A 27,376-nucleotide genomic window follows, 5' to 3' on the forward strand; every position below is an offset into this window, starting at 1 on the left:
TTCATAGATTTTGTCTGTAAAATGTATAATGAATAGTGAAAGACCCATCACATTGAACTGCTTATTTAGTCCAACCAATGGTCCAAACCAAACAATATCAAGTTAAGAATAATAGAGATCATTTTCATCAACTGTATCACTTCTAACAAACATATACATTGAACAAACAAATTAGATGAAGCTGCCTTAATTTAAATACTTCAGATCTGTGTCAAGGTCATGTAATATTAGAAACAAATTTCAGCTGAAAAATACCTTTTTAATTGCTTATACTAAACAATGTCTACACTAAACAGCTTTGTTTTTAACTGAGAAAGCTTGGGGTTATAGCTAAGTCTTTCCTGGCCAAAAAGCACAACATGGCAATTTTAACAGCATCCAAAATTGCCACACAGTCCAGTCCTATTCCTGTGAGGCTGATCCTGCTGCCCACCCTGCAGCTTGCCACAGGAACATTTGCTGTGGTTGTTTGACTTTGCCTTTACCAAAGTATTAATCCCCCTCTGTGGCACCTCTGCCTCTCTGGACCATTCATGGCGTTCCTTTTCAATCAGGCAGGAAGCACAATAAGCTTAAGTCCTTTTTTTCCATGCGAGTGTGATGATTACGAATGATGGAGTCTGAATCTGAATGAATTATAACCCGCCTGATGACACATGGGAGCGCTTAAGTGCCAGAAGCCTTCTTTCAAAGAAGAGGCTTTCTCCTTTAAAGCTATTCCAATGTGCAGTTACTGAATAAGCTTGGGGAGAAAGATGGGCAGATGGCTGCTTGTCATTCTCTATGAGTGTATGAGCTTTACGTTCTGCTACCTTAACTGGACATTTCAAATTCAAGGGTGTTATTATTTTACACCACCACTTGATTTTACATTCTGATGAAGACTTAACGCTAACCCATTGTGACCACAGGAAATACAAGCTAGAGAAGACAAATGGTTTGTTGGTAAAATAATGAGGAAGTAGAATTCAAACTATTACCAACATGTTTTTTTATTGTCCATCAATTGATAAATTGGTATTATGATAATCCATTTGCTATTTTAGAGTGCGATAATTTGAGAAACTTGGTGCAGCCTTGTTTAGTACAAATGTACATTGCATTTTTGGGGGTATGAAACTGTGATCGGACATCTCTGGACGTCTAAAGATGTCACTGTTTGTCCGATGTCTTACAAAGCCTTAATCGAACAATAACAAAAATAGCAGGTTTAAAGATAATGAAATTAAATGTTGGATGGGGTTAGAATTAATGTAATGAAATCCAGAAAGACAGGACATAATGCAAACTACTATCAATTCAATACCTTTTGTTTACAAGTTGTATGAGGCTTTAGCAGCGTTGACTTCATTAGTGACTTGGTAACCAAACTAGCAGTGACTGTTGTCGGGTCCATTTGTCAAGTGTGGATTGACTTAGAAAACACAATAATTTATTTGATTTATTCAGATGCCCTGCAGTTTCAAAGAATACATACTGAAGCGAATCAGTGAGTCATTTTGCGACAGCGAAAACAGAAGGCAAGCTGAGTCATTATTAAAGAAACTCTCGCAGCGGAGAGAAATAAACCAAGTGGCGTGTTGTACAGTGAATCACAACTGCCGCAGGACAAACAGATGGCTTCCTTGCTAAATTGTAGTCTGCTTTGTCCATGTATTTTCTATTATTATTTTGAAAATGTCCAACACTTACCGCAAAGTTACTGAGTTTGTTAGTTGGGTAGTGGAGACAGACTACACATTGTACGTCAGTCTCAGGGGCAAAAAATCATCAGACTTGTTAGGATAAAAAAAAAAAACGTTGCTTTCAAGAACACCTCTCAAAGACAAACATGACAAATTGGCCATTTGTCTTGACCTGTTCCCAATCTCCTGCACAGTGAGTGCTTTCTTTGCTATCCCCCATTTCCTCCTTATGTCATTCTGACCTGTTGGAGGAAATTTATGGGGAAAATGCAGTATGGTAGCTGAAAGAATAACGCTTGTGGAGAATACCCAAGCCTGATTTCTATTTCTTGCTTTTGGAAAAGAGAATAAAGATGGATAACAAGGTCAAAAGCTTAAAACAGACCTCACTACGGAAATCTATTACAGTTTCCCCACCAGCCAGACAAATGTTATTTGAATTGATGGTCACATTCGCAGGATGGCAAGAAAATAATAAACCTTTCAAGACAGGAAATGACCCGGTCACAGACGCCATTACTGCGGCAAAGGAGAAAGATAATCAGCCTGTCCATAGATTACAATTTAACGGCTGAGGAAAAAGCAACCAACCAGTCAGTGCTAATTTAGCTAACATTACAAAGGACCTTGCAACACCAATATTTTGCACCTTCTACATCCTCAAACTCTTTGGGGTTCACACCTTGTGATTGAAATGATAATGGCTGTCATCAAGGCTCGCCTGACATTTCACACCTGCTTAATTTTATTCTTTGGACACAACAGAGTGCTTTGAACAGACCCAAATCCAGAGGAGGAAAAAGAGGGTTATTTCTCAAGTTGAATCCAGATTAATAATTTATCTGAAGATAGTACACATTTTAGACAATGGGGCAAAAACCTTGCAAAAATGTATAACAATCCAATAAATAATGGAGAAACCAGCCCAATAGCTCCACTTTAAACATGGTCTCAAATGCGTATATGCACTGGAATTACGATAATGTACCTCAGTGCAGTGCTAATGATTTGTGAAGACATTGCAGAGGGATTAGCAAGGACTTTTTTTTATGGTGAGACTGACCCTGCTGACACCCGGACATGTTCAGCCTTCTAAACAGCAGCTGGAAAATAGTGGGGGCTATTTCTGTTTGTTGACCCCAAGAACACCTTTCACACTGTCTAAATTACTGGACCACCTCCCATATAGATGATTTGACCTCAAGCCAATAAAACTGCAAAGGGAAACGGTGGAATCACAGACAACTACAAACATATATTTTCTCCCGAAGAAGTGACATTCTGGCCTTAAGTTATTGAAAATAAAACAGTTGCCAACAAGACAGACACAAGCTGCATACAGTTAAGAAACAATGTATATTATTATTATTGATTTAAAAAGGTAGCGTTTTGTAATTCAAATGAAGTAGACTATTTAGAGAGTACTGTGCATGTGAAAATGATTGCAGTGGCAAATTCAATTAAACATTGAAGCATGGTTTTGAAGGGTTTCATGGAGGCATACAAAGTATTTGTTCTGTACTTCATAGAAAAGACGCTAGTAAGATTAAAGAGATGTTTATGAAGGGAAATATTGGTCATGATTCTGGTGTTATTTTGTTTCCCTGTTTTATTTTAAAATGTATTTTCTCATTGTGTCTTCTGCTCATTTTGTTGTCATCACGTGTGTCTTGTTTGTGTTTTTAGTCCAGTGAGTATAGACGCCTTTCTTTGATAGTGTTCTAGTCTATGTTCCCTTCTGTTTCCTGATGTGAGAAGTTATCTGGTCCCTGCCTGATACCCTGTGTTCCTCCCTGTGTTTTGTCCGTGTTCCCCGTGCCCTCTCTGGTCTGTACTCGTTCAGGTTTTCCTTGTGAGCTTTGTTGTGTATTACCTTGCCTGATCCCCCTGTTTGTGATTTAACCTGTTTTTTTTTTATCAGCTTAGTTTTAAAAAACTTGCTTTTGCATTTGGGTCCAACACCCTGCCAAAACTGTGACAGATGCATCATTACCATTTCCTTTATAATAAAGGAGGTATCCTTTTCCTCTTGCGACACCTGGTATCTTGCAATTATATTTTATTTAAGAAAACATGAAGCCAGGGATTTTTATGTGGCACTAAAAATCCAGCCATGGCTGAACTTAATGACAAACAACTGTGATTAATGTGAATCTGGCCAATCCATTCAAAAGAGTACTCCGCTGACTTAGTATTGCACTCACACAAAACCACACTTACACTTCTTCTGTGAAGAAAAAAAGTATTGTATTATTTTTCTTGTCAAAACATGGAGTAACCGTGGAGGGAAACGCTTCAGTCAGAGATCCAGGAGTTTTATGCTATTAGTAGTTAGGCTTATGCCACTACAAGATATGCAGAGTGCTATAAAGGTCCAGTTTGCTTACTTCTTTATCATTATAGAGCGCCACAGGGATGACGTATTTTTGTAGGCCGACCCGGAGTAAGCTGCGCATGGGTTCCCTCGACAAAAAGGCAATGTCATTTCTCCATAGGCTTTTGGAATATTGTAAAAAATAAGATCTGTGGAAAATAAAGCAGTTTGATAAATGCCGGAACTCGAAGTTGTAAAAATGCTAACTTACTTCCAGGTTTTAGGACTCGTTCCTGCGGCACTCTATACACCCCCATATTGGTTGAACAACAGCAATAGGCAAACCACTAAACACTTTGTACAATTTAATAATACCAGCAGTAATACCAGTAAAGAAATGTGTATGAAATGAAAGGAGTTCATTTTAAGTTTCAGTATCTGCGTATGTACCAATCCAGAAAATTGGATCGCTGAATCTCCATTTGACTCATGATGGTTTTCTGGATAAAACCTCCTGATCTACTAGAAAGGAAATCCCCCAAGAGACTTTGGATCTAATCACTGCAAGGCAGACAGAGGCATTTCCTTGTAATAATACGATCTGTCATTAAAATGTGATTTACAGTAATGTGTTCATAAAAACAGTATGCACTTGGCATTCTGAAAGTCACACTACTTCAACCCAGAAATCTGAGCTGTTGATTTTTAATTATTGTCAGGATTACTTGAGGCCAATTTCTCATCTTGTCCAAACTGTCATAATAGAAAAGTGTTGATATAAAAAGAAAGCTTAAGCAGCTTAACCTCCTTTCATTCAGAAAATAAATCACACAGGGGCATGTGAATTATGTGAGATGATGATTTGAGAAAGACCTGAAATATGGAATTAGAATCTATATGTAAAAAACTAAAGACAACATCCTTCAAAATAATTGAATCTGAAAGCATCAGAAAGTGCATTTCAGAACTTCCAAAAGGAAATGGATTCTTCAACTAAAATATCTTCCAGCTCATTCCCCTGTACCAAAAGTGGCTCCACAATGGTCAATGCAAATTAATGTAGCAGTGGTTTATGGGAAAGCGTCCCTCCATGTTATTTTATGTCCATTATAAACCATAGTCTCCATTCATGTAAGAGCTGCATGCCTGATGTAAAAAAAACAAGATGTGGATTTGAGATAGAGTAAAACAATGTAGGGAAAGAAGGGAAAAGCCCCGCACCCTGGGATTATTCCTTGAATCTTGAATGTACATCCTCAAGCACAAAGTGTGATATAGCATATTAATAGTCCTACCTGATCCGTTATGCTGCATTTTTCTTATTGACTGTTGTGTAGCAATGTGAGCATGATAATCTGTCGTGGGTGTCATAACAGATTTGTTAACAGTAGGAAAAAACATTTTGAAACAAATGAAATAAAGACGCTGGGAGCTAAATGATTCATAGAATTGGCTAATGAACCAGCGGTGTTTTTAGCAGCTTGGCTATTAATTTTCTTGTAGTTAAAATCTGCAAAGTGAAAGGACTGAACACAGAAGCAATGGAGCTCTGCCAACCCACATTGCAAAAGAGCCTCCTATGAAAGCCTCTCTATAATGGGACAGAAAGGGTTGTGAAGTTGATTGTACTGTTACTGAATAAAGCCCAAGCAAAATGTCTCATATGTCTACATTTGTAAATTCCTGTACGTGAAAATGTATTTTCTGTACGGGGAGGAAAAACAGAATCGTGTTGTTTCAGCTCCTTAGAGGCAGTCAACGTGCATTGGCCTGGTTTTCTCTGAAACTGTTCATCTGAGTGATTAGCAGTTGGGGCGGGGGGGGGGGGGGGGGGGGGGGGGGAGGAGTACTATGGGCCTTGCAGGCCGTTGTGAGTAAAGCATAGAAGGATCAATTGACATCCACCCCCTGCTTTTTACTTTGCAGGGGCACTGCAGCAGGAAAACAAAGTAATTAACAGTGACAAAAAGCCATCTTAATAAGGACATGGCATGGAGGCTTGTCAGGTTTGAGCTCATATGCCTTACAGACTCTTCTTCTCTCCTACCACGCTCTTCCCCTGATGAGCCAGTCAAATCAAGCCAACGCCAGAGGCAGCGCAGTGCCAGGTTCTCTGACCAGCGCCAACATAACACATTAGAAATGGGTGAAAGAGAGGCAAATGTCTCAGCCAATTAATGAGAGAACTGATGAGAAGTTGCTGCTAGGCACAGGCTACAACAAAGCACGGATATAAATTGTTGGACTCTATATTTATCGCAGTCAGCTTAGTATCTGAATGCCACCTTACTTGGTAGAGCACTGAACATCCTGCTGCTGAGACCCAGGGAGCCAATTACTTCGATGTTTTCATCATTTTGGCTGGTCACAAATAAAAATGGTGCTTTATCTAGGAATATCAGATCTGTTCCGACTGATTTTTGGGGGATTTGTTTGTCCTAGCTGCAAAAAAAACCAATAAAGTTATTCTGGTTTTGATGGCAGTTATGAGTGGTTTAATGTTTACAGAGGCTAGACATGGTCAAATAAACAAATACTCAAAGCAAAAGATTTGTACAGTCGCTGTCTGATTTAGCCGGCAAAGCCAAATGCAGTTTGCGAACTGTAAAGTCGGATTCTGCTAACACATTGAAGAAGAAAAAATGTACAATAAAATCAGCTTGACGATAATGCATTGTCGTGATTTTCCACAGCACACACCAGCAAAGTCGTGACCTTGTTATACGATATTTGCATCAAATAAAAAGGCGTGTTTTTGAAATTAAGAAAAAAAACAAGTGATTAAAATTGTAACAAAGTTTCCCAACAGCAATATTTGTTTAACAAAGGAATGAAATACACTTATGAAAGTTGTAACAATGCAAACAGAAGAATGATAAGAAGCAGTCAATAAAGCCCTAAAGGCATTATTATCATGTGTAAAGCTTGAAAGTTACATTTTCACCAGCTCTTTGGTTGACGCCTAAAGTAGCTATAGTGTCAGGCCCAGAGCAATTACACTCTCAAATGTTGCCCACTGAGCATCTCCACTGGAGAAATCTGACAAACATAAATAACATACCTGTAGGCTATCTTGGTGACCACTGAGATGGGGAAGATGGATTATTTTTCCACTTAATACTTTTCCAGTTGGAGACAGGACCTCCCTAACATCCACTTCTTTTTACTTATCTTTACTTCACTTCTAATGTAAATATAGTCGCTTATCCAGAGCACTTGGAGTAAGACAATGCCTCCATTCTCTTCCTCAGATTGTTTAGATGCAAAGTCTGCTGTCTTTCAGATGTGTGGAGGGTTAATGTAAGAGTGTCTGAGCATCTGACAGCTCATCCTTCAAAGGCTTTTGTCAGGTAGTGGTTCTGCAGTGGGATTGAACAATATACTCCCCAAAGGAGTAAGTCTTCCCTGAGCAGATCACTGTTCTCTGCTATAGTCTGTTTACCTGCAGGCTACATGTCCAACTGGAGGAGTCAATGGCAGATTGGAAACAAACGTGTCGCTTGCCAACAAGCGAATACTGAATGAAAACGTATCGATTATATTGATTTGACAACCTGGTGTATTACTGGGGGAAAAAAGTCAAATCCTTGTCAACTGTTTACTTAAAATTCCTTTCTGTGTTTTTGCTTTTCATTGAATTGTGGCTGGAACAAATCATTATGAAATGTAACTATAGTATGGTATTAAAGCTAATCCGTAATGGAGAGTATTTCTGTCATCGCTCTACAGATTCTGCACAACATATACTTATTGCATGCCATCATATATAGTTCATGATCATTACTCCTCTCCAGAGCTGTGTGATTGTTTACAGGGAGCCCATGACGGATGCCACAGACCCAAAAGTCTGATAACTACAGTGTTGCCTTACCCTTGCCCAAATCCTCATTAAGAATGTGCAAGCCGAGGAGAAGGTTCAGAAAACAAGCTGAATCCATTCTATTAATGGCTGTGGGCTCCTCTGCCACACCACCATTAATTATCTGGTCTTACAGAGGGATAGCATGAGAAAACAACAAGCTATGTGCCAGAATCTACTGCCTGGAGGTCTGACTTTTTAATTAGACAGGAATTGCTCATGAAGCTACAAAATAACCAAACTTCTAAAGTGATTTGTAACTATATTTAATTAAAATTGCTGTCAAAACATGTCCAGAATCAACTCATTTGGGGGAATAATACATCCATGTCAAGTGTTTTATGTTTTCATCTCTACACAAGATAAATCAACAAATGCTTTGAAATGTCCAAGAAGAAAGGGATTCCCCCTTGAAAACCTGTTTGAGCAGATTTGGAGCCTGGTGGTAGTGTCCTCTGTATAATAAGAGTGAACTTGAAATCTAGATCTAGTGAAAGGTGTGTGCGCTGAGGAGATTGTTGCAGACAACAAGAAAATGGGCAGATCACCCACAGATAAGCAAGTGTTCAAGACACTATAATCAGTGAGGCCTTGTGATATACTTAGACATATACTTGACATTTTCTAAACTTTATAGTGCTCACGCTGACATTTTAATTACCCAACTTTAGATTCGCCTTTGCAGCAAAAGCACTCAAACAGGGTGTATGTCCACAAGATAGCAGCTGGTGGACGAACCAAAAACAAAAGAGAACTTTACCAAGTTCAACATCTCTGTTTTTGAGGTGTTGGCATACTTTAACTTTGTTGCATTACATCCGATTGTTGAGAAATTTCAGTTAAAGCCATAAATGTCAACCTGATGTTAGATCATTTTGAGTGTATTTATATTGCCCAAAAACAGGGGTTGCAACTTCCAATGGTCAACGCAGTATTTACCACTCCGAAACCCTTAGTGGCACTGTACTAAATGCTGCACCTTAGTTAGAATGCTTTTTATCCATTTCTTTCAGTTAAAACTCGTTTTTATTCTGAATGTATTAAGCTAAGTAGTCTGGCAATGTTCTTTTCAAATTGTTTGTTCTCAATGTTTTGTAATCTTGTATGAACTGTCTGTGGATATGGATATGTGGGTGAAAAAATCTGTTACTCCTGCACAAATCAAACTAGACCCCTCTAATTACTGAAATACGTAGTGAGTAAATAACTCACATTCATGCTCCTCTGACAAGAAAAAGAAAATAATTCCTTTTATTACAACATTGTAAAAGTAGAAAAGTCTGCAGCCACGCTTAAAAGGACTTCAGGAAAAAATTCTACACAAGATAGTGTTCACCAGTGGAAATGAAAAGGTCTATTGCTGTCTTTAAGGTGCATTAGCATAGCAATAAAGCACAGTAGGCATTATTTCTATTCATATGGTGGTGTGTCATCACATTAAGGCTGTGAAAAGATCTTCAAAGTCATCTCATCTTTCCTCTGGGCGGCAAGGAAGGTAATACAGGTGCAACACAATGTATTGCATCAATCACTGTCAGGAATTCCATGAAATATTTGCTGCGCATTTAATAAGCAACAGTGAATATCCTTCATTATTGATGCCTGCCTACAATCAATGTAAGCTACGTGCTACTGCTAGAAGCCCTCTTCTACAGCCGAAGTGTGCAAATGACCTGGACACACAGCAAACATTTCTTATATCGGTAATGTAATAAATCACTGTGGCTCTGCTGGTCTTTAAACACCGTTGCTAGAGGCAGTCCTCCTCATTATGCTCTGGTTCAATAGTTTCCCCCCTTTGGAGATCTGATACTTTCTGGTTTCGTTATCAAAGTTCAGATACCGATCAAGTTTATACTTTAAATATTCTTTTTGCTACAAAAGTTAAAGTCGCTCATATTTCCTTAATATTGTTATGTCATCGGGAAAGAAGTTGATAAATGAACAGGGCAGGCAGGATTTTATATGTTTAGATATGGTGGTTCATAACATGTAGTTATTTTTAAAATGACCTTAGTTTTACCTCATAAATCCCATTTTCTATGTTCTGGAAATCCAAGGGGTTTTTCCCCAAGATTCTAACTATCAATCTATAGGACAAGCAAGGACAGCCAGGAGCTTTCTTGACATTGCTTTTAATTGGCCAGATTGCTATGTATGAGATAACAGTCAGTGAGCATACGGCATAGACTACCAAGTGTGCTACATCCTTCACGTTCTCTTTCCTTCCTCCGCACTACATTAAGAAGGCTAAAAGATGGAGAGACAGGACTTTAGGGGTACATAACATATAACTTCTCAAAACACAAATATTTATTCCTACTGTAGATGATTGATGTGAAGCTGTCACAATCTCAGCAGCATGCCATTCCAGTATGCACACAAGCATATGGCAAGCTGAAGGTCATCTGCAGGATGTATGCGCTATGTCTGTGTATTTGACTGTAAGACTAAGCTTATTGAATGTAAGTAGCTGCATGAATATTGATGTACCAAAGGGAGTAACAGATGTGAGGCTTCAATGTAAAGCTGCAATATTATGTTGACAGTGAATATGTGTGGGAATTGGCGGGCTGGGCTCCTTCAGGTCCCAGCGACAATTAAGCTTGAGCGTTCATATTCTGCACCTTTCTCTCCTTAGCTCACAGTAAAGGGCTCTTTGTTTCCACATGATCATCCCCCTCATTGTAAACATTTGAAAAGAAATTATGCTTAGATCCATTCATCTTAGGAAAACTAGCTTGGCAGAACCATTGTTTTTTCACTTTTATAGAGTAGAAATATCCCAGATGGGTGCTGCCCAGCATTGCAGTGGTCTGTTGTGTGCTTTAATTTAGGGGGGCCTGCTTTACTCACAACCACCTGCAGACATGATATAGAACTATGAGTTCAGATGGATATCTTAGCTGATCCTTGTATATGTGGGAGCCCTCAAGATAGCAGATGTCGTGCAGGGATAAAAGTAGAGTTTCACTAATGAGCACTTTGATGTGAAACTAAGGGACAGTGTTACATGATCAAGCTGAACTAAAACAATCTGCATCTTTAAATATTGTATTGACTGACCAAAAAGGGCAATAACAGAGTGTCAACATCATTAAATTATGTATGAAGTTTATATTAAATTTTTATCCAATTAAGTGTATGAATCCTCTAACCTGATGTTACCAATAACTGAATTACTGTTGGCAAGGATACATGAATACTCCTGTTTGGAAAAATGAATTTAATCCTTTGCTCAATGCTGTTATAAAACTGATAAAGAGAAATAAGTATGCCGTGATTAGTATGGAGGAGGAGAGGTTTTACTCCGCTTATGAAGGCAAAATGCTTTTCTTTGGAATGCAATTCAACTTGTGGTGGGAGTGTTGTTGTTGCTGCTTGCATCCGCATTTGCACAGTCTTCCCACTTTATCCAATCAGACGGTCCCGTGCACACGTACAGTGACATCACCTCCTCCATATCTGCCAGCGGCAATGGCAGATATCATTCTCGACCCTATCAGTAACAAAACTCCTCCAATCACAATCTGTTTTCGCTTTAATAAATCAGCCCGACAACACCCACATATTCCTGTGGCCTTCAGAAAGGGAATTTATCATTCAGCCGTTGACCAAATCTGGCACACCCCAAGCTGTGTTGGCAACCATCGAGGAGGTTACAGACATACCGTTGATTTATTGGCATGATATACTGGACATAGCAAAATAAAATATGTTCCACGGGGCATAAGCCATTTATCTTGCAACTGTCACAAACCAATCTTCACCGCAAGGACAGGCAGAAATTGAAAAGGGAAAAACATAGTAGAAAGTTGACCAAGTAAGCAAAGCAGTGCCCTCAAGGCCTCGCTGCATTCAAACATTGACTCTTTAGCTAAAACTGCTGTATACCTTTTCATTGAATCTAGTTTGAGACTCAAGACTCTTCAGATAATATTTTCTTGGAAAAAGGTTAAACTGATTCCCTAGTTGTCGGAGGAAACAAAGGACTGTGATCTAATACTTTATTTAGATGTGTGCAGATTTTATCAGGCCAAATGGAAGGCATTCTGGGTTTAGATGCTCATTCTACTGGGAGGCAAGCCACAGTGTGCTTCTCTGGAGCTCTTTTTCAGTCTGGAGTGTATAAGAACATCCTCAAGCCAAATTGTCTGGAGAAAAGGAACAGCTTTCCCCCGACATATGGAAACTCAGTGGGGTTTTGATAAAGCACACCAATGGTATTGCCCTCTGTAACTGCAGAAAATAATTAATCCTCGTTCATCCCAACCCTGAGGGCCCTTGTTTGGACTGTTGTCAGAAGCACAGGGAGACAAATGATTAGGGTGAAATTTTAAAAAGATGCAGCTGGATTGTTTGGCTACTTTCCACATTTTCTTCCTCTGTGAACCAACAGATGCAATTCCAGCATTTCTCTTGCAGCCAGAAGAGCCTGCTCGCTCTGCCATAAAAAAAGAACACAAGATGAAGATGGAGTGAGAAAAGGGTCATCTCATACCATGTCAGGCCATATGCTCTGACCTCTACATTCAGCTCAGATGGCCTCAGTTTTTATGAAGCAGAAAAACTCTACAGATCATGATTCCTCTTGATGTCTCTCATCCTCCTAGCTCAGTCATTTTCAGTGTTCAGAGTTTGTGGCGGTACGAGGTGGAGAGGGCCAAATAACGTATGAGATCCTGTGGCATATTTGCAATTTGATCCAATCAAATGAGCCAAATAATCCAGTTTTGAATGCACTTTGATTCAAAAGGATTTCAGAAATGACTTTGCCTGGTCTTTATTACAGACAATAAGTCAAAGGTTTAATTGCCTTTAAAATCATTTATCATTCCAGTCAATGATGCAGGGCTGAGTTCTTTGAGGCTGAGTGGTATCACCATGACTCATTGCTCAGCAGTGGTTTCTGCTCAGTAAAGCTCTACAGAAAGGTAAGAAATGAAAGCTGGTGCTCCCCTGGTGCTCTCTCCTGTGCCGGTTCCCGCTACAAACTGCCTCTGACAAACTGCCCATTCCTTGAAATATTACCCATAAAGCCCAATGTCACTATAAACCTGAAGCTGTCAGCTGATTTGTGAACCCAATAAGCTTCCTCTCATGTGTTCAGTGCCATGATGTCAGTCAGCCGCTGCAAACATCTGTCAACTAAGCTTAAGCAGAATCTGGGACAAAATACATTAAAACCATTTTAAAACATCAACTTTAAGGTTTGTCCCAATAATCTATCAGCATTAGCATGTTAGCATTACCATTGTGCTATGTTAGCATGCCTACATTTAGCCTTTATTCCCACAGTGCCCAAGTACAGTCTCAAAGAGATACTAGCATGGCTTCAGGAAATGTGTGTGGGCGTCCATCTACTTATCAATGGACTCTTGGTAAGTTATTCACACTAAATTGCAACACATGGGACCTACATAGGGAGGTTATTAAGCACCTTCAGGCTTTCCTGCATTCAACTGTGAGGTGACGAAATGTATGCAGTGGAGTTTGGCATGTGATAGTATGCTTAAATCAGTGGCAAAAAAAATGGTGAGATGAGCATTTGCTGACGGCACTGTGGGAGTGCATACTGAAGGTACACAACAGTTGGCATCAGTTGACATCTGGGAAAGAGACAGGCTGCTGACAGGGAGATTATCTCCGCCAGAGCCGGAGCACAGTGGAAGCTGTCCACTGCAGCTGTGATGCTCCTCAGGGAGCGAGGACTCCAAGGTCTGCTTAGAGAGACTCTCACGGATACAGTGAAAATTAAGGAGCAAATTATATTCCAGTTTACAGTGTCACAATGAAAGACATAGAGGGGGGATGGAAAGCACATCCATCGAAAAGGGACTAGTGAAATGATATGTAGGAATACAACGATGATGACTCAGATCCCATGGGTATCTGTCACCTGCAGGAAGCCACGGTCAGGCAGGTGTGAAGTAAAATGCTCAATGTGGTGAAATAAAAGGGGAAAAGGATCGAGTAGATGAGGATGGGGAGGTAGGACAAAATGAAGAAAACAGAATCCGACTGTGTGAGTAATTGTTCCTTAGCTTGATTCCAGTGTGCGGAAAGCGTTGAATACTATTTTACGCACCAAGTCATTCAGTTATAATTTCTCATATTAAATCCTGTACCGGTATAAGGACCATCGTGCTGAGTAGTTATCATGTTTGACTTATAAGTAGTAGAGTGCCAAATGACGTCAGGGCTTTAATGTTCACTTCTTTTCTCCAGCTGACTTCCTGCTGGGCACGTAAAGGTCTTGTCAAAAGGCCAAGTACACTGAAGTAGATATTGACAGTTATTCCACATACTGTAAAAGAGTAATTGTTTCTTCACCACACTGTTTTTATTTCCTCAGGCCCAGAAAGTAATCAGAAGGGGCATCTGAACTGTTTGAGACCTGCAGCTTAAAGAGGGATTCAGATTGGACGGACTCAGGTGGAGGTCTCCTCAGCTCACACACGAGGCCAAATCAATGAGGGATGCAGTGACACGCAGACAGCAACCCCCCCTGGGAAGGTGTTTGGATGCACAGCCACAGGCGGAGGAGGTTTGTGAATGTAGATGAGAATTCGCTTGGTGAGAAGGCTGCAAGGACTCACATAAGCTTGAGAGTTAAATAAATGAGCCCTGACCGAATCCATAGGAGTGGAAGTCTTTTCCCGGATTTTTGTTGCTTTCAACTTAATGTTATACTGTTCTTTGGTAGATGTTTTAAATGGTATCACAGACACAAAAAAAAACTATAGAACTACAGGTAAAGTTCTCTCAACTAAGAAACTCCAAAATGGGCTGCCAGAAAATGTTATACAAAAAACTATTAAAGATTTTATGTCGTCTTTGTACAGATGTCAGCAAGCAATATCCCTGTAATGATGGTGACGGTGAAGGTGGCAATAAGCAATTGTCCTTGAAAATATGTTGAAAATGGCAAAGTATATCTGAGATTTAAAAAAGAACTGCTACATCAGAAACAACATGCCGATACGAAGTTCGATTCAATGTTTAAAAACTCCGCTGATAAACACCACCTACTTCAGAATGCACTCTTTTTTTCAAATAGCATTTACAAGAGGAGTGAGCAGCACGGCAAATAAAAATGAACACACAAGCAAGCAATTGAAAAGCAACTCTTGATTATGTGATGATTTGCCAAGAGAGCAAGCAAATTGGACTGTGAAAGAAATAATTGAAATTGTATGAGTGAAAGCTGTATACTACTGACTAAAAAGGTGCCTTTTACTGGACAGATTTAGACAGAGCAATGCATTAACAACTCAATGAAAGCTTTGGCTTTTCTCTGGAAACGTTACACCAGTGATGCATCACTTCCTTGTAAGTGCTGACCACAATCCATTCCCCAAGCAGACTTAAAAAAGCAACCAAACTAATTTTGGTCAGTGAGATGTGCTGAACGCACAAACTTCCTCAAAGTTATCCAAACAGCAGCTCAGTGCGGTAACGACTCGGGTACAGGGCTTCTTTTAAACTCACACAGTGAATCCTTCATAGCCGCTCTATAAGACATATGAGAGAGAGATTCTTCTGTGTTTATGAAAGGGTCTGCACAGTGGGGGTCTTTCAGATTCAGAATGTTTACAGCAAACAGGGCAAGAATTCCAATATAGGATTCCCAGAAAAGCCCCCTTGGGTAAATGGAAATGTACAAGGCGCCTTGAGGTTTCTCCATATTATAGTAAATTTAAAATAAATCAATGAGTAATAGCTTTGATTCCACAAACAACACTTCCATGGTGACTTTACATCCAGGGGGATAATAAAAATTCAGTCTTATTCAGTGAAGCGTGAAGGGATGTTCTTCATCCAACGCCAGACTTTCCCCAAAGGACAAGAAAGCACCCAGAAGGCTCTAGCCACACTATTGATAACATTTTGGTTTTGAATGTCTGAATCCCCTCCTTTCGGCATTATGGTTTGTTTTTTAATGTTTAAGCTATTTTTGTGTCATGCTAACATTTTGTTCATATCCCTGTTCAAACTGCCTTCAACACCCCTAAAGACATCTTTGGTCTGATATGTCGGAACCAACCCATTGAACCAAAGCCTCAGGTTTCGTCTCTGCTGGGGAAATGTTCAACATATCAATGTCTTCAAGGAAAAGGCATGAACAACACTGTAATGGAATCCATCAAATAGGATGAAAGAGGAGAGAAATGTAATTTGGAACATTAAAATCTGTATAAAATATTTACCAGTTTGAGGTTAGATCATTGGAAAATGTATCGAAAAAGACAGTATTTTCTGATTAAAAGCTTCAATGAATACATAAAAAGAAGATTATGTCTAGGATTTGTACAATTCTGGATTAGTGGTGACAACAATGACATTTTTGGCAGTCAGAACGCATGCTGATAGGGCCCAAATGTTTAATAACACTGAAAAAAATATCAGCAATTACTAATGGTAAAAATCGAATACCGTAGCTTTTGTGTGGTTTTAACATTACATATTCTGAGGAGTTGTGATGGTATTATGCATCACTTTAGAAGAGGGATATTGGCAGCACTTGAGCGTCAATCACTTTAATTCACACCAACATCTGTTCCAGACAAGGTGCTGAGATAACAGGATGCCAACAAACTGTCCGCACTAAAGCTTCTGTTGTGTTGAAAAACTCTCTCAACAATACAGCATGACGAATAAATAATAATGAATACTTTTCAAATAGTGGCAGTATTTAGGGATGCACAATTTGGCAAAAATAAGTGATTGTGATTATTTTGAATGAAAACACATTTGAAATTGTATTCACAATATTGAATCGATTGATCATTAATGCATTATTATCCTCTTTTTCATTGAAAGAGATAATTTGAAAAAGATGATCTGAACCAAACAAAGTGTGTTTATGTGAACAGAATTATAACACTTCAAAATATATTATCTGAGTATTAAAGTCCAGTTTCTGTGTTCCTTTCTTGACCATTATGTTAAGTAAATGTGACTAATTTGCATTCGTAGTTTACCAGCCAGTGCCCAAATGGTCCAATGTCTACAGAAAACTCCCTCCCCTGTACAACAGCAGCAGCAGCAGCAGCGGACACAGGCACAATCTGTCGTAGTGTGCTTCATTCTTCCGGTAATCCATCATAGCTTGTGTTGTGTTATTTCCAATTGTTTATCCTGGCATTGCCAGAAAGAGAAAAATGCTAGAATCACAGCAAAATTTCAGCATCACTTTGTCCCTAGAAAGAGTCCACTGTGCAGTAAAAGCGATAGTCACAGTAATATTTCTTAGTCTTGCTGCTCTGCTGCGACCAAAACCGTTTTACCAGAACTTCCTCTATTTGAAAGGCGGAGAAATCAGGGGGAGGAATGGACCAAACCATTTCACTTTTTTTTTTTAACTAACAGCGTTAACAGGAGGCCTGATGTGTGGTTCCATCTATCAGTCCATCTCAGGCTCAGTCCATTCTTCATACACAGGGTATTATACCGACAGGCGAAGGTGATTCCTGTTATTGACGTAGTAGCACAGTGAGGGCTTGCTTCTCAAGTTGATTTGTGAGAACAGAAATGAAAAATCTGCAGAGGTGTAGTCACAGAGCCGCTTCCTGGTGAACAGTCCAGTACAGAGTCTTCCATCTTCTTATTTTTCTATTTTTCAACTTTGCCTTTAGCTTTTTTAATTATCTTTTTATCAAAAATCATCCATTTCTTTTACATTATTTTCCCTGTTTTGAATCAAAATCCTTAAATTCATAGAAATTATAGGGATGCACAGACACATTCATTTATTTGCAGATGGGTCAGACTGCTATCAGCGAATTGGCAAATAACATGGTGCTCAATGATGGCACTGGCCAATATTTATCTTATGTGTCAACATCAATTTTGCGCTAGCTAAATGTTTTAGCTAGTTAGTGGGACTCTGATAAAAGCAGCTGGCATACCAAAGCATTAAGAAAAATGTAGACTGAGGGGTAATATTACTCTGTCTTTGAGAAGGATCAGCAACACCAGTTTGTAAGAGATGTTTCTTTCTAGAAGTGCGCCCACACTTGAATAGCTAAGAAATAATCCCCTCTCGTTTTCTGCACTTTGTGCTCCTTGTTTATGAATGGACAGAGACGCTGTGAGAACATAATAGACTGAGCTGTAAGGCAGAGATGCCCACAGTATATCTTTAGTTGATAGGAGGCTATAGCTATAGGTAGTTGTACAGCAGGCTGAAGAGGTATTTGAAGCAGTAATTTAAAAAGTGAAAGAATTCTTGAACATTAGAAAGAAGGCTGAATTTAAGGTTATTTTATCATTAATTTTATTTTTAAGTTAAATCTTTTTACTAAAAAAAGAAAATACGGACTATAAATAACTACAAAAACTAAAAATAACAAAACGTAATATTCTAAATTACATTATCAGCCTATGATTTTGCAATCAGTGTGGTTATTGTTTGCATAAACAACATTTCTAGATGAGCAGTGCTTCCACGTATTGACTTACCACACAAGCTCTGCAACTAAAACTGTAGCAGCTTTACTAAAAGGGATCTGCTGAATTAAATAAGTTACCTCTTATGAATGATTGTTCAGCTTTAGGAGCCTCCGAAAAATCACAAAGCTGAACAATCACACTGTCCCAAATTGAGTTTCTGGCAAACACAGACATCTGAATTAGCGGAAACATCAGCCATTACCTAGTAAAGCAAGCCACAGGGAGACAGCATGAACAGGGAATCATTGCGACAATGTGAAGTTATTGCCAAAACTCTGGTATAGCTCCTGCACCTGCTACCTGAGTCCTTAGCTGCAATTTCAACGTTTCTTACATGGTACTTTATCTCTGAAGTGATTAGAAACAAACAGGTCCATCAATCAGGTGGTGGAACCCTATAGAGTGCCAGAGCTGATCTAAAAACACCTCGAGGCTGCCAAGTTTTCGCTGATTCTGCTGACACACACAATGTTCAACCACACAATCCTTCACAATGCTCTTCAAATGAACTGATTCTGGTACTAAAAATCCAATTTGTGTTCTGAATGTTTCACCTGGAAGACAAGGCCAGAGAACATGAACAATCTGACAGAACAATGGTATGCAAACACAGAAATCTAAGACAAATAAAGCTACTAAAGCATTCATTCACTGACAAATAAGCAAGGCCTGGTTGAACTGCCATTTTGTTTCACTTCATTTTTCAGGCTGATATTATGTTCATGTTAGGCATTTTTTGTTTGAAAAGAGGATGTTATTTTGTGTTTTGGCCTCAAAAAGTAGTGAGTGACTTCCTGCCGACGTCATAGTGAGCCTTTTTTTTAAGGCTTGTCTCCCAACCTGTATAGGTAATTTGGATGCTAAGTTAGCCAACCATAGCCAAGTTCCCATGAGACAAATTTAAAAAGGGGAGACAGAAGGGGATGACACAATAAATGGTCCCCAGTTTGTTAAACATCCCTACCGTTTCAATCCAAACCAACCGTGTTGCCATTTTGTAATTTTCACAGATGTAGCCTATATTTTATCTCAAGATGATGTCCCCATTTTAAATTATTCAAAGGAGAGATGTGGACAGTGATTCAGAGGTATGAAACTGCAAGAAAATCTTACATACCCATACAATAACTGTCAAAAACATCAAGCTAAGAGATGAGGGTTTGCCAATTCTCTTTCAAGCTTAGCAATTTCATCAGGTTTTCTATACAGTCTTTGAGATAATGGATTAAGAAGAGCTGCTAAATTCCTGATGATGAAATACACTTAGCAAAAAGCTTTTGACTGTCACAAAAGGGGCTCATTTATTTGTACTTTCTAAGGCTGCAGTTCATGGGTTTGCTTTGCTGAACTGCATTATGTCTTACGTTTTTTTTTTGTTGCAGTGGATGTAAAAGAAGAGGATAAAATACTTAATACACCTTTCAGTATGAAGCAGTACGGTGCAGTACCTTTAGAGTTCAATTACCAGCACAACGAATGCCCCTTTTCCACCAAACCGGATCCGGTTCGAGATCCGATCTTTTGTTTTTCTGGCGCTTTTCTGGTTCTAGCCTGTAGCACACCTTGTGTTTCCACTGCTCAGAGGCCGAGTGGAGCTCAAGTGGAGCTGCGTCATTGCGTCATTGTTTGCGTCATGACGTAACAGTTTACGTGCTCTCTTATGACTGATCCCATAGACTGTATATATATACAGTCTATGACTGATCCATATTCACTACTGTCTTACTGTCACACAAGCAGCTGATGCATACCCCCTTCCCCATAAGTGAATGTGTTTCAGTCTGAATTTACACTGTGTGGCATCACAACGCTGTTATGAAAGTGTCTCTGGCATTAGACAGGTGATGTTAGCATAGCAAGCGAGGCTACTCGACTACTTTGCTATCCTATTGTTGCATAAGCCGTTTTCTACGGGCATATTTTACCGGCGTAGTTTTCGTTATGATTTTGCTTCTGATGGCAACTTGTGGAGCCCACGTATTGATTCCATCCGATAGCTGCAATAATACAAAACAACAGGAAAACGTCTGCCTCTTCTTCCTAATGATCAATAACAGAAAACGGATGGTGATTAAAGTAAGGTAGAAATAAACAGCATCACATTGAGCCTGTTTAGTGGTGCCTGACTTTATAAAGTGTGTTTGTTTGTGTGTGGTCGCGTTCTAGTCACTTTGCTCAGCACGACTGCTTGTTACAACTTGTACTCGCCATTAACTGTTACTGCTCAGGTTAATCTCACCCCTCCGAAGTAAGCGTGACGTATTGGTTCGTATTGGATCTTGGATCTTGCCGGGCAGCCGAGCGGGGCCAGAAAGATCCGTTTTTTTGGCGCTTAAAGCCGGCGCCGCTGCGGTGGAAACACGAAAAACCAGATCTTCATCGGCTCCGGCTCCGGCTCCGGCTCCGGCTCCGGCTCCGGCTCCGGCTCCGGCTCCGGCTCCGGCTCCGGCTCCGGCTCCGGCTCCGGCTCCGGCTCCGGCTCCGGCTCCGGCTCCGGCTCCGGCTCCGGCTCCGGCTCCGGCTCCGGCTCCGGCTCCGGCTCCGGCTCCGGCTCCGGCTCCGGCTCCGGCTCCGGCTCCGGCTCCGGCTCCGGCTCCGGCTCCGGCTCCGGCTCCGGCTCCGGCTCCGGCTCCGGCTCCGGCTCCGGCTCCGGCTCCGGCTCCGGCTCCGGCTCCGGCTCCGGCTCCGGCTCCGGCTCCGGGCTGGTGAAAACGCGGCATAAATGAACTGTGTTTGACCAAGGTAGCGTTTATTTGGATTTGGTTGCTTTTTTACTTGCGTCACAATGTAATATAGAGGGGGTAGTAAATAATTGGTCACCTTATGAAATGTGGAAGTACAGGGCAGTTTAAAAGATGATTAAGATCCACAGAGGATGAATTTACCCCATGTAGCATTTTCTCCTATTATCTAGGATATAATGAACTGGGACAGCAAGGACTCTGAGCTATTCATCTGAATATATCACTTTCTATTATGGCTTGTCTTATTTACATTTACTTATTCAGTAAAGAAGAATAACTTTAGTCTTAATAGAGCATTCCAAGTTTGTTCAGATTAAACTATTCTACCATGCATTGATACATTGATGCATTGATCCATGCATTGATGGTCCAAAGGACTGTCAAATGACACTTCACAACAGCAATTGCTGCCGCATAATTTATTACCTCTATTTCCTTTAGTGTCTCCATATTTGCATCTAATTTCCACCGGGAGAGTGTGACAATTGGTACACTAAAAAAGCATTATTCATCTTCATCCTTAAAAAGGCTTTAGATGACAGGCAAAAAAAGCTTTCATCTGCTTCACTAGTTAGGTGTGAAGTGAAATGTTCTATTCAATCATTATAATTAGCTAACTATTGACACTTTCTGATAGAGCAGCTATCTTTCTTTCATATGGCTAAAGTGACCAAACCCAGCATGTCGCCCCGAAATCTTGCTCAGAGCTAACCTCTGCAATCAGCAGACGTCTGTGCCTTCTTGCTTCCCTTCTGTGGTGATTTCTTTTTCCAAAGTTGATTACAGCCCCTCAAAGCATTCTGCTAGCCTGTTATTACTAGACTGCAAAAATGCATGTGTTAAACACTAGGACTAAGGAATGGTTGCCAACTTACCATCAATAATTGAGCATTTTAGGTTGTTTCTAATTGAATTAGCACCATGATCTATAGCACCCTACCACAATGGGAAACTGTATGATGTACAGCACTTGTCCAAAGTGTTGTACCTACATGAGACCACTACATGGGATCAAAGCCTCTCACATCACCCACTGTCAGCCAGGAAAGAGCAGCCAATCAACAAAGTAGCCAGCTCTGTGAACAAACAAAAGCAGCGCTCAATAACACAGCTGTCCACTGCAGTGGTTGTAAATGTGGAAAAGCACCAAACGCTGACGTTAAAGAGTCTCTTCACTGAAACAAGGACATTTCTAACACCGCTCTACAAGTGGGGAAAAAAAAAAAAATCCAAATAATTGCTTTGTGCGTGTAACAACAGTACATAAGGCGTGCATGAGGTGCTCAAATACAAGAGGGGCTGTGTGAGAATTACAAACTCGTTTAGTACCAAACAAGCCATGAACCTGCCTTACTGCCTAAAACACAACCCATTTTTTCACTGGTTTTCCAGAGGGCACATTTAAATGAGGACACAGGAATAAGGTGTCTATCCTCCTCAAATTTAGACATAGCAAGATAAGAAAAGTTGTTTAGGGATTCACTTAAGCTCCTTGTCAGGTTGCATGCTCAAAAGAGATGTTCTTTTCATTCAGATGCAAAAAGGGTTCAAACTGCATTTATCAAGGCGGCCTTCACATGTATAAAATACATTATGAAAATATAACCCCGAGACCCAAATTTGATGAGGCTCTGCTTTCATCATAATTCTAAAATATTCCTCAGATCTTACTTTAAAAGTTTCCAACTACCTTGAAGGGGAACCCCACTAAGAGTAGAAAGTTACGAGGTACAAACCCAGTTATAGAAAGTTAAAGTGAGTTACTTTGTACCACACTTAAAGTAATAGAAACAGAAAAGCATTAGGCTTATGCCGACAGAACACAACTCATCGTGTGTGGGGTAAATTGTGACGTCTAAATAAAAACTGTCTTTTTCTTATACTACTTCACCACCTAGAAATGGACAGAGTAGTGAGAAAAGAAAGACTATCTGCAAATATTTTTTTCATTTTAAGTAATTGTCCACACAATGAACAGCATGCTGTCTGATTACAGTCCTTTTGAAAGGTCCTCTCAGATTGTTTAAAACGGGCCTTATTATGCTTTTTGGTGTTGTCCATCGCCTGTAATGTCGTATATATTTATATTTTTTGCATGCAAGGGATCTGAGAAAGTTTCCTACATAGGGAATACTTCCGTAACATAATGACATCACTACAGTAACAGTTGTGCTTCTATTGGCTAGCATTTCAACATATTTCAAGTGATTGGCTAAGGGGTAGAACAAACACAACAGAGCCAGGCAGCAAACCAATCAAGTGTTTCAGACAGAGGGTGATAATTAATCCCGTTTAAGCATTTATTTTACCTTAGTTTAAGTAGGAAAATGTAAAGCAGCCCTACAAAGTCAAAGCTAAAAAACTATTGCTCAAAAGGTGTGCTGCAACAGTCACACAGAGACAGAGACAAGGCTTGGTTTATCTGTCCTAAAGAAACTCAGTGAAGACAATAACAAAATGTCCTACAGTTAGAAAGAGCACAATTTAAAAGCGTCACTTATTCAGTTTCTGCCTTGGGCTCTTGCCAACAACACTGGCAAAACTCCTCAAATTCTGAACCACAGGAAGACAAAGAGAAACTCAAAGCTGAAGAAACCCAGCTGAGAAGTTGGACAGGCAGAAGACTCAATGTCTTCCTGAACCTTCAAGGTGCTGCTGAATGATCCATGACCAGTTTACTAGAGCTGAGCATCTCTGCCTTTCAGCAGGATACCCTCCTGAATTCTCCCTTCCCAAACAGAGATAATGCCAGGGGTTCTCCTAGAAGGGAAGCTTCCTTTATCTCTTGACTCACATTTTCACATTTCATTATGCTGCTTTTTTCCCCATAGCAATATTTTTTTGTAATTTTTTACCAGGCACACACTTACTGCTCAATTGTTAGCTAAACTGAGCTTAGGTTTTCTCATTTAAAAGGGAGATTTTTCTAAAGCTGACAAATCTGTCCACACTCTCTCTATAGTAGCTCACTCTGCATTCAGCTGTGCTCAAATTTAGATATACTAGCTAGAAAAACAAAGCAGTTAAAAGTAGTTTCTGTCTCTCTCGTTCTCTCTCTGTTCCTGAAAACGCTCTCCGACAGCTCCTCCCTTGCCGAAGCAATCCAACAATGTCCTGGTCATTGATCAGAGAGAGGGTCGGTGCAGGGTGGAGGAAAATACCTGTCACAGGGGATGATAGACCTTAACTCAACCATGGTCGCTCCTGAGGCCACTCAGCCTCGACTTACAGTGATGGATGCAAAGATGTCGCCCGTCACATTCTTGAGAGCAGGCAAGACTTTGTTCCATCACCCCAGGAGTCAGGAAACATTAACATAAAACATCAGATTTAGAAATCTCTCAAACTAATTAATTCTGACCTAGAAATGACTTAAAACACAACATAGCTTTGATATATTTAGCATTTATTTAAATTCTACATAAAAATGATTGATCGATTAATCTTAATCTGATTATTTTAATTATTCCGACAACAATTTTATATTTGCTGCATTCAGAAAGTAACGATTACATCTTGATTTGAGTCGATACAGGGCCTGCGACTGATATCACACCATATCTTACTGTATGTCACTTTAAAACATTAAGTTGCATTGCATGTATATCAACTCTCAAAATGTTTTTAAATACATATTGAATATAGATTGTCTAAAAACAATCTTTTCTTTTAATCTTAGTGGAATTCCAGTTGTTCACTATCAAGTGCAACATTTGTCATAATTAAGCACTGTTAGAATGTTTTGCACGGGCATGCAATTAAACAGGAACAGTTACAAAAAAGTGCTGTATCAATGTCTTTACTTTGCATCAATGTGATTGGACCGTTGATCAGTAAATCATATAACGTATATATTTGGAATCCTAGCCAGTCTACAGGAAACTTAAACGCAACATTTTTGAAATGTGCCTATATACTGTAAATCACTTCTACTCAGGCTTGCTTGTTTCTATTGTCTTCTGATATTGGCGGTGGCGGCGGTGGCTGTGGCGCAGTGGGATAATGAGCTGATGATTTCGGATCAGGAGAGAGCTGGTTCCAGTCCCACTGCAGTTAGCATGTCGTTCAGTCCCTGGGCAAGACACTTCAACCGAAATTTCTCCTGTGGGGATGGTCAAAGCAGCACAAGTAGTGATATCCTGCCTTTCAGTGAGATAAGATAAGATGGAACTTTATTCATCCCCGTTGGGAAATTCATCCATTTCTTATAATGCAACTGGTGTCATATTTTTTGCTTTGCACTCCCTGCCTGGTAAACAACAGCGTCTTTCACACTCCACTCCTCTGGTGTCTAAAACAGGCGTTCTGATAACTTGTCTCAGCCCAATGTGAGGTATCCATGATGACAAATTCATGAATACAGTACCAAGTCCACAAACATAAAGCTCACAACATCAGTCTGATTGACTGTACTGCGCAGCTGTGTTAAAGATCTGCTTCCCACAAAAACGTTTGTTCGCATATTTGCAACACTTGGCCAGCCAGTTACCGGGGAAATAATCATCAAATTATGAATGCTTATCCATTATTAGACAGACTGTAAGAGACCTGGGGTAAGTTCAAATTAGACCACAGCTAACTAAACTGGAGGCAGCTAAAACAACAAACATGTGTTTGAATAAAACGGAGCACTGTCAGCCTGTTGGGTGGTTTATAGATTGTCTCATCCCCCAAATTGCTTAGAGACTGCTGTAAACGGTTTTATTTTACGACAGTTTAAGGATCACAAAGAAATTAGGAAATAAACACAGGGAAAATACAAAGTCAGCAGTACTCCACCTGAACACCTCGATGACTTTAATCCAGCAGGCACAGGAAAGACTGAGTTCAGTAGTTTCTAAAGTTTGCTTTGGAGGCTAAACAGAGTTCCTCTTCAGGAAGAAACAGCTAGTCAGTTTAGTACTGTGTGAGAATATAGGCTACTGAAAGATCTCTTATGTGTTTTTCTGAAATGAAAGTCCCTAAAAAACCTCAGCCGTATCAGATTTGCGGCTTGAGAGTCTTATACAGTTAACTTTATTTATCCCTATCCAAACCAAATCAAATCATTTTTCAACAGTAAATTCACACTTCCCCCATGTTGTTCCCTCGCTCACAGGATGTGAAAAGGGATAAACCATATTATAAAGTCAAATGAGCTGTATGAATCTCATTAGGAACAGAAGTGAAGTAATCCTGTAATAAAGTTTTGAGGCCTAGGAACTTATCTTTTGAGCAAGTTTGAAAATACCCTTCAACAGAGGGTATACAATATATATTTGAATAGCAAATTAACTTAGTGCAAGGTCAATGTTCACTCACAATTATTAAGACAAACAAAAGGTGGAAGAAGAACTTTGTATTTCGGTAAAGGTAGAAATACCAGTGTAGGAAAACTTGTAACTTGTAAAGGTTACAAGTAAAAAGGAAAAGGACTTTAACTTGTAACAGAGTACTTCTTCACTTTGGTACTTCAAACACCTCTGACTACAACAGAGCTACTGTTGATCCAAAAACAATAAATTAGTGAATAGTTTGTTTTTGCCATTTTAACAAAAAATTAGCCAAAAGAAACTGCTGGATTCCCCAGAAGCACTATGGCATCAGTAGGAGGACAAAATACCAAAAGTCTTCATAAAGTCAGTATTTGGCCGACACTGACACACTCTGATTTGATTTCTTCTGTGTGTGTGTACCGTGTGATGCTCTGAGGTTAGTTAGACCAGCCCACTTACCGGTGTACTGCAGGAGAAACATTATCCTCTGCTGCAGATTTGTAAGACTTAAACAGCCCGGATGAAGATAAAGTCTCTCAGGTTGATATTAATCCGTGAAGTCGGGACGTTTCTCGCTCGTTACGCTGCGGTAGAAAAGACGGTGATCTTGTACGGTACCGTTTGTTGCCAACGAGATAACCAATGGTGAGCAGTCATCACCTGCCTCACAGTCAACGCACGCTGCACTGTCAAGCTAGCGAAACCATGTCAAACAACTTCCGGTTGTTACTTTCAAAATAAGTCTTACTTGATATTCAGGTACTCTTTTGTACGGATTAACGATATAGATTTTTAAGCTTGAAATGGCAGATGTTGTCGGTTAAAACCTTCAAAAAGCGTTTTTCTTTCACGAAGTGCTTACGTACACCAGACCTTCTTGATAATTTACGTTTGTAAATCACTAAAGAGAATATGTCCTTTTATTTTGAAGGCAGGAGCACATGTAGTAGATACATGTGTGCATGGGTGTAATGTACCATGGAGTGATGTGACATTGCAGAGTGCAGTTCTTCACAGATGATTTTATGAATACAATGACCAAACTTGAAACAAAATTTGACAAT

At 39.8% G+C, this 27,376-nt stretch overlaps 1 protein-coding gene across 1 annotated transcript in view; it reads right to left on the bottom strand.

Annotated features, from left to right (window-relative positions):
- Positions 1-26,919, bottom strand: part of LOC134859859 (ecto-NOX disulfide-thiol exchanger 2-like) — a 148,518-nt gene extending 121,599 nt beyond the window's left edge. The window contains exon 1 of the mRNA XM_063876605.1: positions 26,772-26,919. Within this exon, the coding sequence (XP_063732675.1) occupies positions 26,772-26,793 (22 nt within the window). The 5' untranslated portion in view covers positions 26,794-26,919. The remainder of the gene's footprint in view (positions 1-26,771) is intronic.
- Positions 26,920-27,376: the final 457 nt, after the last annotated feature.

Source organism: Eleginops maclovinus, chromosome 23, assembly GCF_036324505.1.
Source record: "Eleginops maclovinus isolate JMC-PN-2008 ecotype Puerto Natales chromosome 23, JC_Emac_rtc_rv5, whole genome shotgun sequence".
In the NCBI taxonomy this organism is placed as follows: Eukaryota; Metazoa; Chordata; class Actinopteri; order Perciformes; family Eleginopidae; genus Eleginops; species Eleginops maclovinus.